At 46.6% G+C, this 18,016-nt stretch overlaps 1 protein-coding gene across 4 annotated transcripts in view; it reads left to right on the top strand.

Moving 5' to 3' along the window:
* CIT (citron rho-interacting serine/threonine kinase) overlaps positions 1 to 18,016 on the top strand; it is a 1,315,032-nt gene that overhangs the window by 12,619 nt on the left and 1,284,397 nt on the right. For all 4 annotated transcript variants that reach the window (XM_078667654.1, XM_078667653.1, XM_078667652.1 and 1 more), the window contains exons 2-3: positions 4,333 to 4,445; positions 15,117 to 15,270. In XM_078667654.1, coding sequence (XP_078523780.1) covers positions 4,350 to 4,445; positions 15,117 to 15,270 — 250 coding nt within the window. In that variant the 5' untranslated portion in view covers positions 4,333 to 4,349. The remainder of the gene's footprint in view (positions 1 to 4,332; positions 4,446 to 15,116; positions 15,271 to 18,016) is intronic.

The raw sequence follows: 18,016 nt of genomic DNA, 5'->3' as shown, positions 1-18,016 counted from the left end.
AGCTCTTGTGCATCCTATCTGACCCTGAAAGCTGTCTTGTCTACCATGTAAACATAACCCACCCCATGTACTGGGCGAATGTGTAACCTTGCTATACCCCATCACTACTTTCTGACGTTCGGGAGGGTGGTCCTCTGCCTTATGGATGGACTCCAGTGAGGCTGTGCTGGGTGTTTTTTAGTTGGCCTCATTCGGCGGCTTGCAGCCCCAGAGTCAGTACACCCACAGTCTTGTATCTGAAATTCCTTTTTATACTTTTACCTAATACTCAATGTAAGGGAACGATTATTGGAATGAGGGCCTTCACACAAGCACATATTAGACAGGCAAGTAAACTGAAAATACCAAATGTGCAGACAACCTAACAGAAAGCCTGCCTCATTGTATACCTTAGTGAGTAATGTGTAGCTAGCTCATGAATGTCCAGGCTCATCTCAGGGGAATGTCTTTAAGAGTCTGTTCCTGCACACTGTTCAGGTTGGGAACATTTAGAAAAACCATGTGGTGTTCCTGCCTACCTTTAAGCTTCTAGTACAGAAAACCAGCCTTAACCATGACCGGCGTTATAACCCACATGGAATCCTTGACATTTTAGGTTCATTTAAAGCTGCTTTTTTATATTTCTGGAGACCCCAAATAGTATCAAGTCGAGCATAGAGTTTTTTCAGGCAGGCACCCTTATTTTTTAATAGAGGACCAAATTCGAAAATCCTCCAGCGACAACATAGTGTTGCTTGTTTGCTATAAAACTTGGGGCATTAGTCTCGAAAGATTGTGCATTTAAGTGCAGCTCCCAGTTTTCAGTTAGGAAAAAAATAGAACAAGTATTTGTTTTTTTGTGTGTGCCGGCAATCATGATTGCCAGACCAGTGACTGTTCTGACTGACAGACAGGGGAATTAAATAACAAAAAAAATTGCCAAGTTTTTCAATGACGCTTTAAACAAGTGCAGTTGTGCATGTGTTGATACTGCAATGCTAATATTTACATAAATAATAATAATAATAATAATAAAGGGGCTTGTAAAGCGCCTGGTGACGCCATCCCGGCGTGTCCCCGCGCTGTGGAAAAGAGTCAAGAAACCGGTAGAAGGAGATTACAGAGAAAACAAATGAGTTTTCAAAAGTTTTCTAAAGGAGGCTTCAGAGTCCGCTAGTCTGATGCTCATTGGGAGCAGGTTCCACTCTTTGGCTGCCATTACACGGAAGGAGCGGCCTCCCATTCTGGCTTTTTTCACACGGGGTATTTTCAGCAGACCTGTTCCCCCAGACCGGAGAGTTCTAGTAGGTTCATAGGGGATAGCTAGGTCAGTCATGTAGGGAGGGCAGAGTGTGCGAGGATCCTATAGCACATGAGGAGGGCTTTAAATAGGACTCTCTTCTTTATAGACAGCCAGTGCAAGGTGGCAAGGGCAGGTTTAGATGCGGCTCTTTTAGGAAGTCTAAGGACTAGGCGTGCAGCAGTATTTTGGAGCACTTGAAGTCTCCTGATGTTTTTCTGCGTTGTTCCGAGCAGAAGCACATTGCCATAGTCCATCCTCGAGGTCACAAGAGCTTGGGTCATAGTGCGCCTTGCTTCAAGAGGAAGGAGGTCAAGGGTGCGATTTAAGGTCTTCATAACACCAAAGCACTTCCCTACCATTTTGTGCACATGGCTGTCGAAGGAAAGTCTGGGATCAATCCAGACCCCCAGATTCTTGGCTGATTGGCAGGGGGTGGGTAATGGCCCTAGACAAGATGGCCACCACTCCTTGGTCCAACTCGTGTCCCTGCCACCAATCACCAAAACCTCCGTTTTGGAGCCATTAAGTTTCAGGCAGTGCTGGTTCATCCAGCCTGCCAATGCCTGCATGCAAGTTTTAAAGTTGTCGGCCGCACTGCAGGGTGATTGGGTCAGGGAGATGAGAAGTTGGGTATCGTCGGCATATGAAACTAGTTCAATGCCGAACGATTGGACCACATCAGCCAAGGGGGCCAAGTAGAGATTGAACAGGGTAGGGCTCAGGGCGGAGCCCTGAGGAACTCCCTGTTCCAGAGGTATGCTATCAGAGAGGTGCACGCCTCTCTGGACCTGGAAGCAGCGGCCGTTGAGGAATGCTTTCAGCCAGCCCAGTGCTTCCTGGGTGACCCCGGCTTTGTTCAGACACTGCAGCAAGATGGAGTGTGCCACAGTGTCGAACGCGGCACTAAGGTCCAGCATAATTAGTGCCATAGTCTGGCCCTGATCAGCGCCAGCCCGTAGGGTTTCCGTTGCTCTCAGCAAGGCAGTTTCTGTGGAGTATCCAGCCCTAAAACCAGATTGAGAGATGTGGAAGGCATTATTAGACTCTAGGTGAGCCATAAGTTGTTTATTCGCTATCTTCTCGGCTACTTTCGCCAAATAAGGTAGCAGCGAGATGGGCCGTAGGTTCTCAAGGGTATCTTGACTGACATTAGATTTTTTCTTTATTGGAAGAACAATAGCTTTCTTCCATTCCACAGGGAGAGTGGCCGAAGCAAAGGATAATTGGAGGATATGCCTAAAATGAGGTTCTAGGACTTCAAGGCTGGCTGCCAGAATCTTCGGGGGGGCAGGGTCCCTGGGAGAGCCAGAAGTAATGCTTTTACAAATACTGATTAAGTTAGGGGTCGGGGGGACCGAGAAGCGGTTGAGGCAAGTTCTAGTATGGGTAATCTCTACGTCCTCCATGAAGTCAGAGCCAGAGGGTGGATCGGTTGGGAAGTTGGCGTAGATGTTGGTTATTTTACTGGCAAAGTATTTGGCGATGTTATTACACGTATCAACTGAGTCATTCAGAGCAGTACTCTCGTTGGATACCACTGAGATTTCCTTAAAAATTTTAAAGAGCTCCTTTGAAGAATTCTCCGTTTCTCCAATGCGAGTTTTATAGTGGAGGGCTTTAGCGGAGCGAATGAGTTTATAGTAACGCGCTTGGGCTTCTTTATAGTGATTTTTAGCTATGGGGCAGAATTTGGTGCGCCATTCGCGTTCCAATTTATTGCAGACGGTCTTAATATTCTGAAGTTCTGCAGTGAACCAAGGGGAGGATTTTCTCATTTTTATGTTGACACGTGACCTACGAATCGGGGCAGTCTTATCAAGGGCAGTTTGGACACAATTCTTCAGGCACGTATAAGCAGTCTCACAATCAAGCCCTCCGGGGGGTCCAGCTGCTGCGAGTTCATCCACGAAAGTGGGTAAATTAAAGTTACATATGAGTAATACATCGTATGTTTTCCTGTAGCACTAAATCCAATCAGGAATTAAGTGCTAGTGTGTCCATATCAGTAGAATAAAAGTAGAAATCTACAAGTTGAAGCTGGACTTTAAATAAATATAAATGGACGGGAAGTTTGAAAATAGGGATCAGATGCACGCATGATTTTTATGGTCAGAAATGCTCCAATTCGGAGTTTGTGAACGCAAAAGTGCGGTTTCCTATATATGCATCTCATGTTAGGGGTTCATAAACTTTTACTGACTCCTAAAAAGGATAGTGTCACCCGTACCGGATTGGTGAGTGGAAGAGGCATGTTGTAGACTTGTCTTCCAAATACTAAATCAGTATGATCTGTATCTCTATTTTGCGATTGAAATCCAGTTGCAAAGCATTGAACCCTTTCCCCTTTGTGAATTAAAAGAAGTATGTTTTTGACCAGGTAGTATTTACCAACTCTCTAGCAAACTTAAAAGTACTTTTTTTCTTTTAACACAGCCAATGTTCATTCAGGGAAAATGGGCTACATTTAGGAAAATAATTTTTGTTATTAAAAAGCAACCACAGAGATGGTGGTCTTCTGACCCTAGCAGACCACCATCCTTGTGATGACATTCAATTGTAGTGAGTTGCAGTTTGCCACCTCCCTCGTTAATATTCATGAGGTAGGTCTGACTATGACACACAACAGTATGGAATTTTATTACCTTACTTGTAGGCTGGTTTGTAACATTCTTTACTGATAGCAATTTGGAACCCTTATATTGCAACCAGTAGATTATGTTGTGTGTACGACCCTTAGTACCACCTGGAGCAATATCTGAGTTAAGAAGTAAGTTAATTTGCCAAGCTGTTAGAGGAGCCATACACTTTTCTACTTTGGAGGGTTGGGAATCTAACCTCAGTGGCACAAATTCAAATTTGCTCTATAGTACGTTCATTCTGCTGAATTTTTTTTGTGTGTGAACTGATGGGGCAAGCTATAGTAGTTTTTAACAGTGTGTGTTAAACTTCAGTTTATTGTTGAATGTTGCTTCTTGGTTTTCTGCAATTATTGATCTACAGTTTATTTTAATGATCACCTTTTTGACTGAGTTCCTTCACGTTTCTTCCAGATCACTAGCAACCAACAATGTTGAAATTTAAGTGTGGCCCCAGAAATGCAGGCGATTCTGTCCCCCTGGAGCCTCTGACCAGCCGTGCTGCTCGCCTGAATCTCCTGTTCCAGGTAACAATTCATATATGCACATGGTCCATATTATAAACTGACATCTGTTACCTAACCTCAAACACTGCTTTTCAATCGCTAAGAGCATCATTTTTTTGTAATTATGTAGTTGAACGTGATCAGATTTTTTTGAAACAACTACGAAGTTGCTGAGCTTTTCTCTCTGCCAATTTCTGGCATATGTCTGATTTTTCTTTTTTGAGAATTCTGCCAAAGCAACACTGTTCACTTCAGTGTGCTAAATTCTGTTTCTTGTACAAGGACAATGAGTTAGTTGCAGTTTGTTCTTCAACGGAGGTAAATATACATATTCAGATTAAATATTGGATTACTTTTCTTCTAACTCTGTTTTTACCCTTTTAACAAGCTCTTTATTTTGCTTTAACTTTCTGGGCAATGCTGTATTTATAGAAGTAATTTTCTGAATGTGTGCCTTTACTACTGGCATAATTCATACATTAGCAATTGCATCAAATTATTTTAATAACTGATGTAACTGCCTTTGAGAGATATAGTGTTTTAAGATATTTACAAACAGGCAATTTGCTATGTAAATTGTCTTCTGTTGTTTCGTAATTTTGATTGGGCAGAATTTACAGCGCTGGGCAATGTTGTGTGGCTCTTCCTGTGTAAAGCTATGTATTTTCTGCAACTTCTCATGGGAACAGATTTTCAGTTTCTTTGGGTAAGCACAAGACTGGTTACAGTCTGCTGGAGCAGTCATTGGCTAAGTGGAACATGCACAATTTCTGCATTCATGGTCGGAGTGGGCCATGGCCCACTGCTATTTCCCCCTGTTCAGATGTCTGTGGTAGTGCTACCCTCCGGTCAGCTTAAACTCCATGCTACACTCCGATTCTCCCAGACACCCTCCTCTAATGTACACTTTGTGACCGGGTTATGTATTTATGACTAGACCGCGCAAGCTGTCCGTTTGCCAAAAACCTATTGTCAGCTTACCAAGAACCTACAGTGAGCTTACAGGTTGTTGGCTTTATTGTCAATCTGATTTGGAATTTTCTTATTTGATGGCTTTCCTTTGTCCATCTTGTGTGTATCCTTTCCCTGGAGTATAGCTTATTTACTTGTTATTACACTGTTCACTTTTAGGGAATTGTTTTTTTTCTTTTTTCCTCAGGCACTCCATGACAGTGGCAACTGCAAAACTGCGCACATTCTTATATTTTGCCAAAAAGAGCATGTTCCAATCACATTCACTCCATTGTATTAATAAGAGCAAATCTTAATATGTTGATGGCTGAATGGGACAACAGGGAAAATATAGTGCATTTGTTTTGTGCTGTGGCTCAGAGTACGCCCATAGTAAGCTATACTCGGCATGTGTTTTCCAGGTGTCTCCCTTCTGTGCTTCTCACCCGTGCTTCATGTTGCTTCCTGACCCATGTGCTTCTCTTCCTTTCCACCCCCTTATCCTGACCCGCTTCTCTGGTGCCCCCCAATTCTCCTTGTGGTCCTTTTTTTCTTTTTTGGTGGACCAGCCAGCAAATTGTTACTGGCCCATCTGCTTTAAAAATAAAAGGTCTACTTCATGTCCACACCTTTTTCATGTACTATTTTTGATTGGTAAATACATTTTTTTTAAAGGCTTGTGGCTTGTGGCCACACGCAACCATCATGACTGATGCACGTGTGCCTACAAAATGACGCAGCAGTCAGCTGTACATGCTGTACTGCATTGCATTTTTGCTAATGTCATGTTTTCTAATGTGCCTTGCCGTTCCCAAACATGCAAGTATCCCTTTAGTAGTTGTGCAGCGTTTTAGGCCTGTTGGCTGAATCAAATATTAATGTTTCACTTTTTTTTTAAAACAACTTTTCACTTTCTTTAACAACTTTTACTTTGGATTATAATTAAATGAGCAAATACCTTCTTTAGGCATGCCATGAATAGCGATATCTGCATAAATATTGATGTATAAACGGGAAAATAATGGAGCCTGTGGCTAGAAGTTTTGAATCGCACATGATTTGAAAAAACAAATGCATAACCTCGTGAGGGAAACTGAACACCCCAAAGGGATTGATTGGGCATGGGCTACAGGACAGTGATTTCCCACAAAGCCTGAAGAGCTATTCAATGACTACCTATAACTTAGATTCTTTCCTTCACTCTACAAAGTCTTCCTTTCATCTAGCGTAACAGAACAAATATGGGGGGAAAGAAAGGGCTGTGAGGCCTAGATGTGAAGTGGCTCCCTTCTTGAGTGCCCACTGCAGAACTGTTTCTGCTTGGTCTTCCTTTTGCAGGGTTACCAAAAGTGCAGTGTTCAAGAAATGAAGCAATTCCCACCTCCTCAAAGATGTCGAACTGGCATGCTCCTTGTTAATCAACATTCTCATGAAAGCCGCAAAAGGCCGCTGGATGGCTTCTCCGGGGTGGTTATGAGTTGCACGATAAGGTGGGTAAGCTGCTCTATTGGTTGTTATTGACCGGGGCTCCCAGGGATGTTCTAGTGATCCAGGACCCCGAGGGTCAGTTGATGTCTGACGCTAGAGGTGTAGGGGAAACTTTTGCTGCCTACTACAAGGATCTTTATGCCTCATGCCCAGTCTCTGAGGTGAAGTGGGCGTGCTCCCTTGTCACTGACTTACCAATGCAGCAGCTGAGCCAGTAGGGTCATTTGGATTTGAATCGCAATACTGCGGAAAAGGAGAGCTTGTCAGCCTTAGGGGGAGCTCCACTTGGTTACAGCGCTGGGCCCTAACAGCCTTCCACTAGGGCTCTTTAAGAGACTGGCTTTGGTGGTGGCACCCTGTTTCCTGTGGGTCTTCTGTACGGCAGCCCGAGATCTTTGTGAGGCCACTGTCATGGTCTCCCACAAACAAGACAAACCACCTACTCTGTTCCAGCAGGCTTATATCTCCTTAAAATATTGAAGCCAAGATTCTGGCCAAGATATTGCCAGCAGACTGGTGCGAGAAAATGTATCTTTCGTGCACAACGATCAAAACGGCTTCATGCCTGGAAGGGTATTCAGATGCCTGCATATAGCTTTGGTTTGATGCTGTGATATTCAGGGGCCTGCTGGTCCTCCTAGACTTCGCAAAGTCTTCAGTTCTGTGAACCTGACTTTCTTTTTCCAGGTACTTTCCAAAATCAACTTTGGGCCACGGTTTATGACTTTTATTAAGACCTCATATGTTTCCCCATGGGCATGAGGAGGATGAACGGTGCTCTGACCGATCTGTTAGCCATCGAGAAAGGCACGAGGCTCTAATTATAGAACCACCAGCTGAATGGATATGATGCAATGTTCTATACTGGGATTTCCAGTGGCTAGAAGGGATAGAAGACCGCATATCACTATACGCGGATCATATTTTTCTCTACCTCCATATCCCATGATGTTGGGAGATGATCTGCATGGTCCTATGTGGCAAGACCTCTGTTCTGACTGTGTCAAGTCATTGCTGGTCCCAATCAAAGATGAACCCTCATCTTGGAGACGGCTCACACAGCTACGAGTACGTCACGACTCCTTTAAATATCATGGGGAGCAGTTTCTCATAATTCACCAACCTACTGGGACAATACCATTGCCCCTCTAATAGGTGGGACAGACCTGGATCCGAGGAGATGGCCACCCCTGCCAGTAGTCGTTGTTGGTTGCATCGCTGCATATAAAATTATTGTGCTCTCCTGTTAGCTGTACATCCATCACAATTATCCAATTGCCATTTTAAAACAAATGCAGTTGTCTTGTAGATTTTTTTTCCGGACAGGTAAACAGCCTAGTAAATCCCTTGCCAAAAGCTCCCTTCATCTATTCAATGGAGAGTAATGGGTGTGAATAATATTCAGCTGTACTACTGGGCCTCACACATTGTTGTGATTAATGACTCACTCTCCGGGACCTGGAAGACTGCATTCTGTCTGGAGCTGGAGGGGTTGGCGAGAAAGGAGCTTTAAACTACATCTACAGCACGAAGATCGACCTTGTCCTCCCAGATGTCTCCAAAGCAACACTGATGGCATGGCAGCAAGCTTTGAAATCTATGAACTGATAAAGAGGAGTTCTCTGCATAGGGATCTTGTAAGTGGGGGACTGGTTGGCCAGTACCAGTATGATCATAAACATTCAATGCTGGGACCAAAGAAGCCTTCCTGGCTGGGGGTTGTCTGGTACCCAAATGCAGTCCCACGATGGGCTCAAAGCCGCATACGACCTGTACATTTCGCATTTCTTTTGGCTTTTCTAGCTTAGGAGCCACCTTGCCCCGTTGGGGGTGCTCTTCCGAATATCCTCCTGGAATTCAATCCATAAGTTGCTAAGCTGACCCCAATGTCTATTGCAAAGCAAGGCATCTCCAGGCTCTACTTGATCCTTGGTGGTGAAGGCCCCCGGGCCCCCTGGTTGATCTACACTCTAAATGATAAATCAATCAATCAATGCATTTATAGAGCGCGCTACTCACCCGTGAGGGTCTGAAGGCGCTGAAGGGAGGGGGGGAGCTGCTACTGCTCGAATAGCCAGGTCTTGAGGTGTTTCCTGAAGGTGAGATGGTCCTGGGTCAGTCGTAGGTGGGCTGGGAAGGAATTCCATGTCTTGGCGGCCAGGTAGGAGAACAATCTTCCTCCGTAGGTGGTTCTGCGAATCCGTGGGACGGTGGCAAGGCGAGACTGGCGGAGCGGAGCTGGCGGGTTGGAGTGTAGAACGTGAGGCGATTGTTGAGGTATTCGGGGCCCATGTTGTGGAGCGTTTTGTGTGCGTGGGTGAGGAGCCTGAACGTGATCCTTTTGCTGACTTGGAGCCAGTGTAGGTCTTTCAGGTGGGTGGATATGTGGCTGTGGCGAGGGATGTTGAGGATGAGTCGTGCAGAAGCGTTCTGTATGCGCTGGAGTCTTTTCTGAAGTTTGGCTGTGGTTCCTGCGTATAGGGCGTTCCCGTAGTCCAATCGGCTGGTGACGAGGGCCTGGGTGACCATCTTTCTGGTTCCGGTAGGGATCCACCGGAAGATCTTCCGGAGCATGCACAGGGTGTTGAAGCATGAGGATGAGATGGCGTTGACTTGCTTGGTCATCGTGAGAGAGGAGTTCAGGATGAATCCCAGGTAGTGTGCGTGGTCCGCGGGTGTCGGTGCGGTGCCCAGCGCTGGGGGCCACCAGGAGTCTTCCCAGGCGGATGCGGATGGTCCGGGGATGAGAACCTCCGTCTTGTCCGAGTTCAGTTTCAGACGACTGAGCTTCATCCATTCTGCCACCGCTTTCATTCCTTCCTGGAAGTTGGTTTTGGCGGTGGTTGGGTCTTTGGTGTGGGAGAGTATCAGCTGGGTGTCGTCTGCGTAGGAGATGATGTTGAGGTTGTGTTTGCATGGGATGGCGGCGAGGAGGCTCATGTAGATATTGAAGAGGGTTGGGCTGAGCGAAAGAGCCTTGGGGTACGCTGCAGATGATTTTGGTGGCCGCGGAGTGGAAGGGAAGGAGGCGGACTCTCTGTGTTCTGTTGGAGAGGAACGAGGTGATCCAGTCCAGGGCTTTCCCTTGGATCCCAGTGTTGTGGAGGCGGGTTATTAGGGTGCGATGGCAGACGGTATCAAAGGCGGCTGAGAGGTCTAGGAGGATGAGGGTGGTTGTTTCCCCGTTGTCAAGCAGGGTCCTGATGTCATCTGTGGCTGCGATGAGGGCGGTCTCGGTGCTGTGGTTGGCTCGAAATCCGGACTGGGATGGGGCGAGGGAGTCGTTTGCCTCAAGGAAAGCGGTCAGCTGTTTATTGGCGGTCTTCTCGATGACTTTTGCAGGGAAGGGAAGAAGAGAGATGGGGCGGAAGTTCTTGAGGTCTTCAGGGTCCGCTGTGGGTTTCTTCAGATGGGCGTTGATCTCTGCGTGCTTCCAGCTCTCTGAGAAGGTGGTGGATGTGAAGGAGTTGTTTATGACGTTCCGGAGGTGGGGTACGATGATGGTGTTGGCTTTGTTGAAGATGTGGTGCGGAGGGCGAGCCGGAGTGGATGGTGTTCATGACGTGAGTGGTGTCTTCAGTGCTGATGGGGGTCCAGGCACTGAGGGTGGTGGTAGGGGGTGTTGTTTTAGTGATTGGAGGCGGGGTCATAAGCACCGAAGCTGTTGTGTATGTCCGCGATCTTGCGGTGAAAGAACGTGGCGAGGGAGTCGCAGAGGTCTTGGGACGGTGAGATGTCGTTGCTGCTGGCGCTGGGGTTGGAGAGCTCTTTTACGATGCTGAAGAGTTCCTTGCTGTTGTGTGTGTTGTTGTCCAGCCGCTCTTTGAACGATGTCCTTTTGGTGGTGCAGATCAGCTGGTGGTATTTGCGAGTGGCGTTCTTGAGAGCTGTCAGGTTTTCTGTCGTCTGTTCGTGGCGCCAGGTTTTCTCGAGAGTTCGGCAGGATTTCTTCGATTCTTTAATGGCGTCGATGAACCATGTGGCTTTCCTGTTGTTGGTCTTGCCTGGGGGGTTCTTCAGTGGGGCAAGGGCGTTGGCGCAGTTGGTGATCCACTGTTTGAGGTTGCGGGCTGCTTCGTTGGTGTCAGTAGTGTCGGTTGGTGGGTTCTGGCTCAGTGACGTGGTTAGCTGGTCTGTAGTGACTTTACTCCAGCCTCTGCGGGGGAACTGTTGCGGGCGGTCGTGGGATGTAGTCTTCTTGAAGGTGAAATGGATGCAGCTGTGGTCGGTCCAGTGTAGTCCGGTGGAGTGGCTGAAGGAGACTTGGATGCTGGCGGAGAAGATGGGGTTGAGCGTGTGGCCGGCGTAGTGGGTGGGAGTGTTCACCAGTTGCTTGAGACCGAGGTTGGCGAGCAGGGTGGTGGTGGTGTTGTCGTTATTGTTGTCCAGGTGGAAGTTCAGGTCCCCTAGGAGGATGTAGTCTGATGAGGCGAGGGCTTGCGGGCTGATGAAATCGGTGATGGTTTCACTGAATTGTGTGTGTGGGCCCGGGGCTCTGTAGATGAGGGTTCCTCCGAGGGTGGTTTTGGGGTCGGTGTGGATCTGGGAGTATAGTTATTCGGCGGCAGTGAGGGCATCTCCGGTGTTGGTTGTGACGCTGATGGTGTTCCTGTAAATGATGGAGATTCCTCCTCCGGTTTGGTTGACGCGGTCCTTATGGGTGATCTTGTAGCCGTCTGGGATGGCTATGGCGATGTCGGGGGCTGAGGAGGTGTTCATCCAGGTTTCCGTGAGGAAGGCGACATCCGGCGCTGTTTTGTTGAGGAGGTCCCAGAGTTAGACGGCGTGCTTGTGGACGGAGCGGGTGTTGAGTAAGATGCACTTGAGGTGGTGGTTGTTGTTGCTTGGTCCGGAGGGCGGGGTGTAGGTTCAGAGGCAGGTGAATTTGCAAGCTTGGCAGGAGAAGGGTCCGTGGGTGCGCCTCGGGGTAGCTCGGTAACAGGTGGATGGTCAGCCGGTGTTGAGTGCGTGAGGACGGCGGTGCTGTATCTCAGTCGGGTTTCCTGGCTTCGGCGGGGGCCATGGGTCCTGGCGCTGGGCACGGTCCAGGCGCGGACGGGTGCAGACGGGCTTGCCTTAGACGCGCCTTCGGCACGCTAGCGGGGCGGCCGCTGAGCGGCCTCCATATGAGGGAAAGAGGGAGGGAGGAGCAGCTGTGAGGCGTTAGCGGGGCGGTGAATGGGGGACCAGGGGGTCAAGGCCGTAGGGGATGCAGCGGCGGGAGAGAGCGAGGGGGGAGCGGGAGGGTGGCACAGAAGGCAAAAGGGCACAAAATACGGGCAAAAAATACGGCGAGGCAGGAAGAGAGACAGGCAGCAACTATGGGCACACAGTAAACAAATTAACAAAAATGAAATAAACGCGGAGGAAACCAAAGGACGAACCGGGGCACAGCGAGTGGCAGCAGCAGGGAAGACTGTGATCTAGAGGATGAATGGAGGGAGGCTAGAATGGCCCTCCTCTGCCTGCTTACGATTGATCCAACTTAAATACTTTCACACGGTTTACTTCACACCTGTGCAGCTCTGGAGGAGGGAAAGGAGGCCGGACCCCAACAGCACTCAATGTGCCACTGCGAGGGGCACCTGACTCCCTGTAACCTGAGAATGCTCCCCTCTTCAGACCATTCTGGATACCGGTGGGACGACCAGTTGACCTACCCTCCAAGCTGGCCATACTGGGACTGATGTCGGAGGAAGGGGCCAGAGGCGCTTCCAACTGCTGCTGGGGGTCGGATGCTTGTGGTATGTGAGACCTTGCCCGACTGTGGAGCTCCAGGGAGGCTCCAACTCCAAGGATCTGAAGGATGGAAATGGGCCAATGTGCCCTTATGGAGGGGGAAACCCACAGAGTCAGGGGATGCCCCCAAAGATATGATCAGATTTTGGCCACCTAGATTGCATATGATCAAGGCATGAAGACGTAACCCAGTTGGCCACTAATAGTGGGGAGAAGGACGGAGGGTACCCCGCTGATGCAACGTGGAGGTGCAGTATTCAAGCCCAACAAGGACTTGCCCAATATAGTAACGAGGCGTGTGCCGTCGGGGTGATGCACTCCCTCCCCTCACTTTGGCTTAACCTACTTAGCAGAGCTGCTTCTCCTGTGTTTGAGTATGCTATTTGACGAGGTGTACCGCACAAGTGAAATGTATTTGTCTGTGAACTGTGAATGTTTTATAAAAGCAATAAAAAGTAATATTAAAAAAATTGAGTATAATAAAATTGATTAAAAAAAAAATAGTGCAGCAACCAATCCGGAGCTGTTGTGACAATGCCTCCTACGATGTTCTCCTTTGGTTAAAAGGGGAGACCGGATTACTTTGTAGTTTTCTAGAAAACAGATACATTTGTTAACTCTACACCTGTGGTGTGAACAGCAGTGCAGGGGCGGAGCTTCGCTCATCCCACGGGTGGGTCTTTTCCTGCCCTGCACACGTCACTGCTGTCTTCTGAGGCCCCTTTCTTGGGCCATGTAGACCGAGTATTCGTCGTGACGTGTCACAGTGCTCTCGTCACAGTGAGGGCGTAGAGCGCCGCGGGGACCAGGGTTCCAGTCTAGGAGCTTCTGTCAGTCCGAGCCTCGCCATCCGAGTTCACAAACTTCCTTCACCGGTTCCTTTTTGATGAGCCGTCACTTCAGACTGGCTGGGGGAAGGCTGCCACAGGTAATACAATCAGTAATTTTGTTGAGTTGAACCTTTGTTCTTTTATGTCTTGTAAGTATGACGCAAGATTTCCCTTGTGTCTTTGTCGGGCATCGTGTGCCCTTTCTGAGCCCTTTAACAGCTATCACTTGGCCAATGACCCTGGACTCCCCTGCCTTTCTTTCTTATTTTGGTGAGGGGGAGTGCAGTGTCATTCATCTTTGACAGCGCAGCACACACAATATTAAAAGTTTGCTGGAGAGAGACTATCCTTGTTTCTGTTCTAAAATGATATAGGGTTCAATTATCTTAAAGAATAATCGATCTCGAACCACGCAGTACTACAGAAATGCATTACATGTTCCTTGTCGTAACGTGCTTCCATTCTTCCACACACTAAGCCTTGCTCTCATGAACACAGCGCGTGAACGAGGCGGCACGCGGCAGGCGCGTGCACGTTTTGCGAGATGGAAGCCCTGTGTTCGAGTCTCCAGTCAACGTTTCCCGCTGGAATCTGCCCTTCTCGATCACCTGTTGAAATAACGAAAGGCCTAGGGCTGTGCCACAAGAGCATTGTATACCATGGGGCAAGCTGAAATCCACATGGTGGACTGTCATGGGTGAGCGCTTTGTGAAAGACGACATTTTAACCGTCCCCCCTCACCAAATAGAGTCTTCATCTTGGGGATCATCTCTGTATTTGGGGTCTGTCACCCCCTGTGATTGATCCGAAACAATGTGTATTTTTGCCTGATTGAGTAGGCGGTTCACTATTCCTTCTGCTCAGTGACACCAGCGAGGGGCGGGAAGTTCTCCGGTGGGAGCGGGTATGAGGGATCGGAGGGCTTTATACTTCTTTGTGGTGTCCTTTTGTAACAGACAGGAGCAGAATAGTCTGCATGGTGCAGTGATCATGATTGCACGCCATCATATTTCTCTGCTAGAGTGTATTGCATGCATTCATTAAAGTGGAGGGTGGCTAGCTGTGGAGATGGCTGCTTGGCCAAGCTATTCTCAAAATATTCTTTGTAATCTTTTGACACAGCTCTCTAATTTTTAATAATAAAACAAAGACACTGCCGAGATAATAGCATGCCATGGAAAAGTGAAATCAAGTTGACTCCTTTTGAGTAACCCTTAATCTCTGCCTTCTTCTGTACCTTGGTGCTGGGACCCGGTACAGAGGGTACCTTCTTATGCAGTGGTCCACTGTTATTTAGCACTGGCTTCGTGGCATGTGGGTGGCGTGGGATCCGGAAAGGTGAATCGAAGCTTTTTTATCAATTCGACATGAAAAGAATTGAGTAACACTAATCTGAGTAATATAGCGTCTGTTGTTTAGGGCATTTAGAACGATAAAAGGTGTACATCCGTAAATAAAAGCAAGTTTTTGTTAATATTTGTTTTTTTTACACGAGCACTGGTGTGATACAATGTGAAACATCTGCGTGAAGAGCGAGATTCTTCAGCACATTTTGAGTTACTTTAGGAGTTTTGGCTAGAAGTCTTTCATCGTTCATTAAACCTGTTTCTTAAAAGTGGATCTTTAACAAAATGTCTTGCTCTTCGTGTGAAAGAAAGTGACCATTTTTTTTTTTTTTTTTTAGGGAAAGTCGCCTATTGTTTTTCCCTGCAACCAGCAGCAGAATGCGTCCCCTCTGACCCGGGAAGCACTCCTGGACTCCATCTTTGTTCTGTTCGAAGAATGCAGTCAACCCTCATTGATGAAAATAAAGCACGTGGCCAACTTTGTAAAAAAGAGTAAGTAATGACTTGCCACATGTCCTCAGGTTAGTGCTAGAGGTGATGTTACAGCTCAAGTCGTGGTCCACGTCAGAAGTGAACGCAATATGAATGGTTATTTTTATTCAGGGGTTTAAATAGCTAATTTCCTAACTCAAAACTCGAAAGGCCTCGTTTTCTAATTCTTTACTGGATTATTACTTTATCCATTTAGAATTATTGCTTCATTTCAGATCACATCTCCAGTTGGGTCAAGAAGTTGCATTGGTTTGCAAGTTGGCATTTACCCCTTACCTTTTATCTGCCTGTTTTTTCCCTCCTTACATGTACTGTGATCTTGTATTCCCTCACATTGCATTTGTATCTTCCTTGTAATTGCCTTGGCAATGTGTAGGACTTTCTGTTCAAATTCTATTTGCCTGAAGTATTCATTAGAAAAACCCTTCCCTGTCACTATTAATGTGCAGCATTCCAATACGGAGGACTCCTGAGCATTCCATTGATTACACATGTGATTTGATGCCACACTACATATACATCTGAAATGTTTGAGATGGATGGACCAAGTTATGTTAACTCCTGATGAGGAATCTCACCGAAATAGAAGAAAATGCATGCCTATGTTAATTATTTTCAATAAAAACATATCTCTGTTGTTATTGCCCATGTGTTTAGCTTTTAAAAATCCGAACAGTGATGTTTTCTTTTAGCCTACCAAATTTACAGCAGTTTCCCACCGAATATTGTAACTTTTTCACACTTTCCCACATGCCCCAGGAGTTTATATAGGATAATCTGGTTTGTTCTTTATAGCTTGGTCGTCCTTGCTTTGCAGGGAAATGCATAGTTTTCATTATATGTAGTCTTATTATGTTTCATTGTAAAGTGTATGGTACAAGCTAGTTTACTTTCTGCCTTGTGGTATTTAAAGAGGCCTGACATTTCTTGGATTATGGGCCTATTTTTGATCTTTATAGTTGGGTAAAGTAGCACACAGAAGTTAGGTTAATGAAGCTCAGGCTTCTATTTTGCGATGCAGAATACATTAAAATGCCCGTTACCCTATATTATTAGGTCAACCAAATTGTCAGTCGGATTACGAATGCCACAGGAACTTGGCATTAGTTGACACCTTGACTTAACCAGATGGAAATATTAACATAGTTATAGTGCTTACATTATAACCAAGATGGTGCCATTAACTTAGTTAAATTTCTTACATTGTTTGATCGTGTCCAGAGACCCATTGTGCATCAGTGTGCACATGCTTCGTTAAGACTTGCAGGCAGGGGTTGTTCCAATCCTTCCTCAATCCCCTGCGCCATATTTATACCCACAAGACACTACACCTCTGTTCGCAAACAGTGGCTAATTTCATATATGGAAAAAAATCACTGGTTCACATCAAAGTGAAATTTTGGGGCATCACGGGGTTCACTCAAGGACCACTTCGGTTTCTGTAGCTCTCAGGTTGGCCAGCATGCGAGGATTGCTCTGGTCCTCTCAGTTGAGCATTAGTCAGTTATACATTCTTTAGGCCTTTAAAACGTGTAAATTATTCAAAGATTTACAGTGGTTCTAAGTGAGTTACAGAGTCGTAGCAGATATATTACATTCCAGTCTACATAGTTGCAAAAGTAGTGATTCTTTACCTCGACCACGGAACTTCAAAGTTGGAGTTTGCCACCCTGTGCCATGCTTTACGAAATATGAATGACCACATTATCAGGATCGTTCCACACTGTTCTTGCGTGATGCGTCATTCATAAAAAAAACAGCGGGCAGAACATGGGGCTGTAGTTTCTAAGAGTCCTCTCAAAATCCCCTCGGTACACAATCTGGAGCCTGCAATATTGTCAGGACCCAGGTGCCTCATTACTCACTCCCTACAAGATGTGGCTGGCTGGAGGTCTTTTCCATGCACACGCCCCGCAGGGAAGCTCCAACGAATCCCTCAATCCTGGTGTCAGATTCCTGAAGGGCTGTCTTCAGTACAACCAGGTTAAAACCTCTCCCTCCATGGAAAATATTAAAAAATACCACTAAAGCAGCAAAAAACATGCAACTTTTTGGACAATCACATACTTCACACTTTTTGCTATTATGCAGCCTTGGAAGCAAGCATTACATTAGGGACACCAAGTGGTACTGAAATACCTGCTCCTTCAGTCCGCAAGGCACCAGCTCTGCCACAAGCCCACTTACACGTCTCCTCCTCCTCCTACAGAGTTTGCCATCAAGCGCACATAATGAGGAACAACCGTTCTTTAGTTTGTGTGGGTCATGAAAAATGAGCAGGCCACGCTGCCTAATACCAAAAAACAAATGCGTGTTGATTGTCCATGGTTGAAACCTACATTGCACTTTTTGAAAATGGTAAACTGTAGCAGAAATGCGTCTTAGTTTTGCTTCTGAGACCCAATGGTTAGGTTGCTTGTCCCGGTGAAAACCACCTCCTGTTTGGTGCAGTTACATCTCTTCTGAGTAATCTGAAAGATATCCCGCTTGCTGTTCGTCATGAGGCTTTCCCACTGCTTTGTAGAAGACCATTCTCTCAATAGGCAGGTCTGATTTTCCTGCATGTAGTGGGATGTGCCTGGACAAATCCTTGATGGTAGGTCGATGAATATCCGCGTAGTGTTATCGATGGTAGGTAGATGAAACTCACAAATTCCACCATGAACTTTCAATAAGTGGTGGGAGACGCTAGTGATTATAGAAAAAAGTCCAGCCCCCCTTGCATTGTTTTTTTGGGGCTTTTTTT

This window comes from Lissotriton helveticus, chromosome 11 (genome assembly GCF_964261635.1).
Source record: "Lissotriton helveticus chromosome 11, aLisHel1.1, whole genome shotgun sequence".
NCBI lineage: Eukaryota > Metazoa > Chordata > Amphibia > Caudata > Salamandridae > Lissotriton > Lissotriton helveticus.
This window is presented reverse-complemented; position numbering and strand designations above follow the sequence as displayed.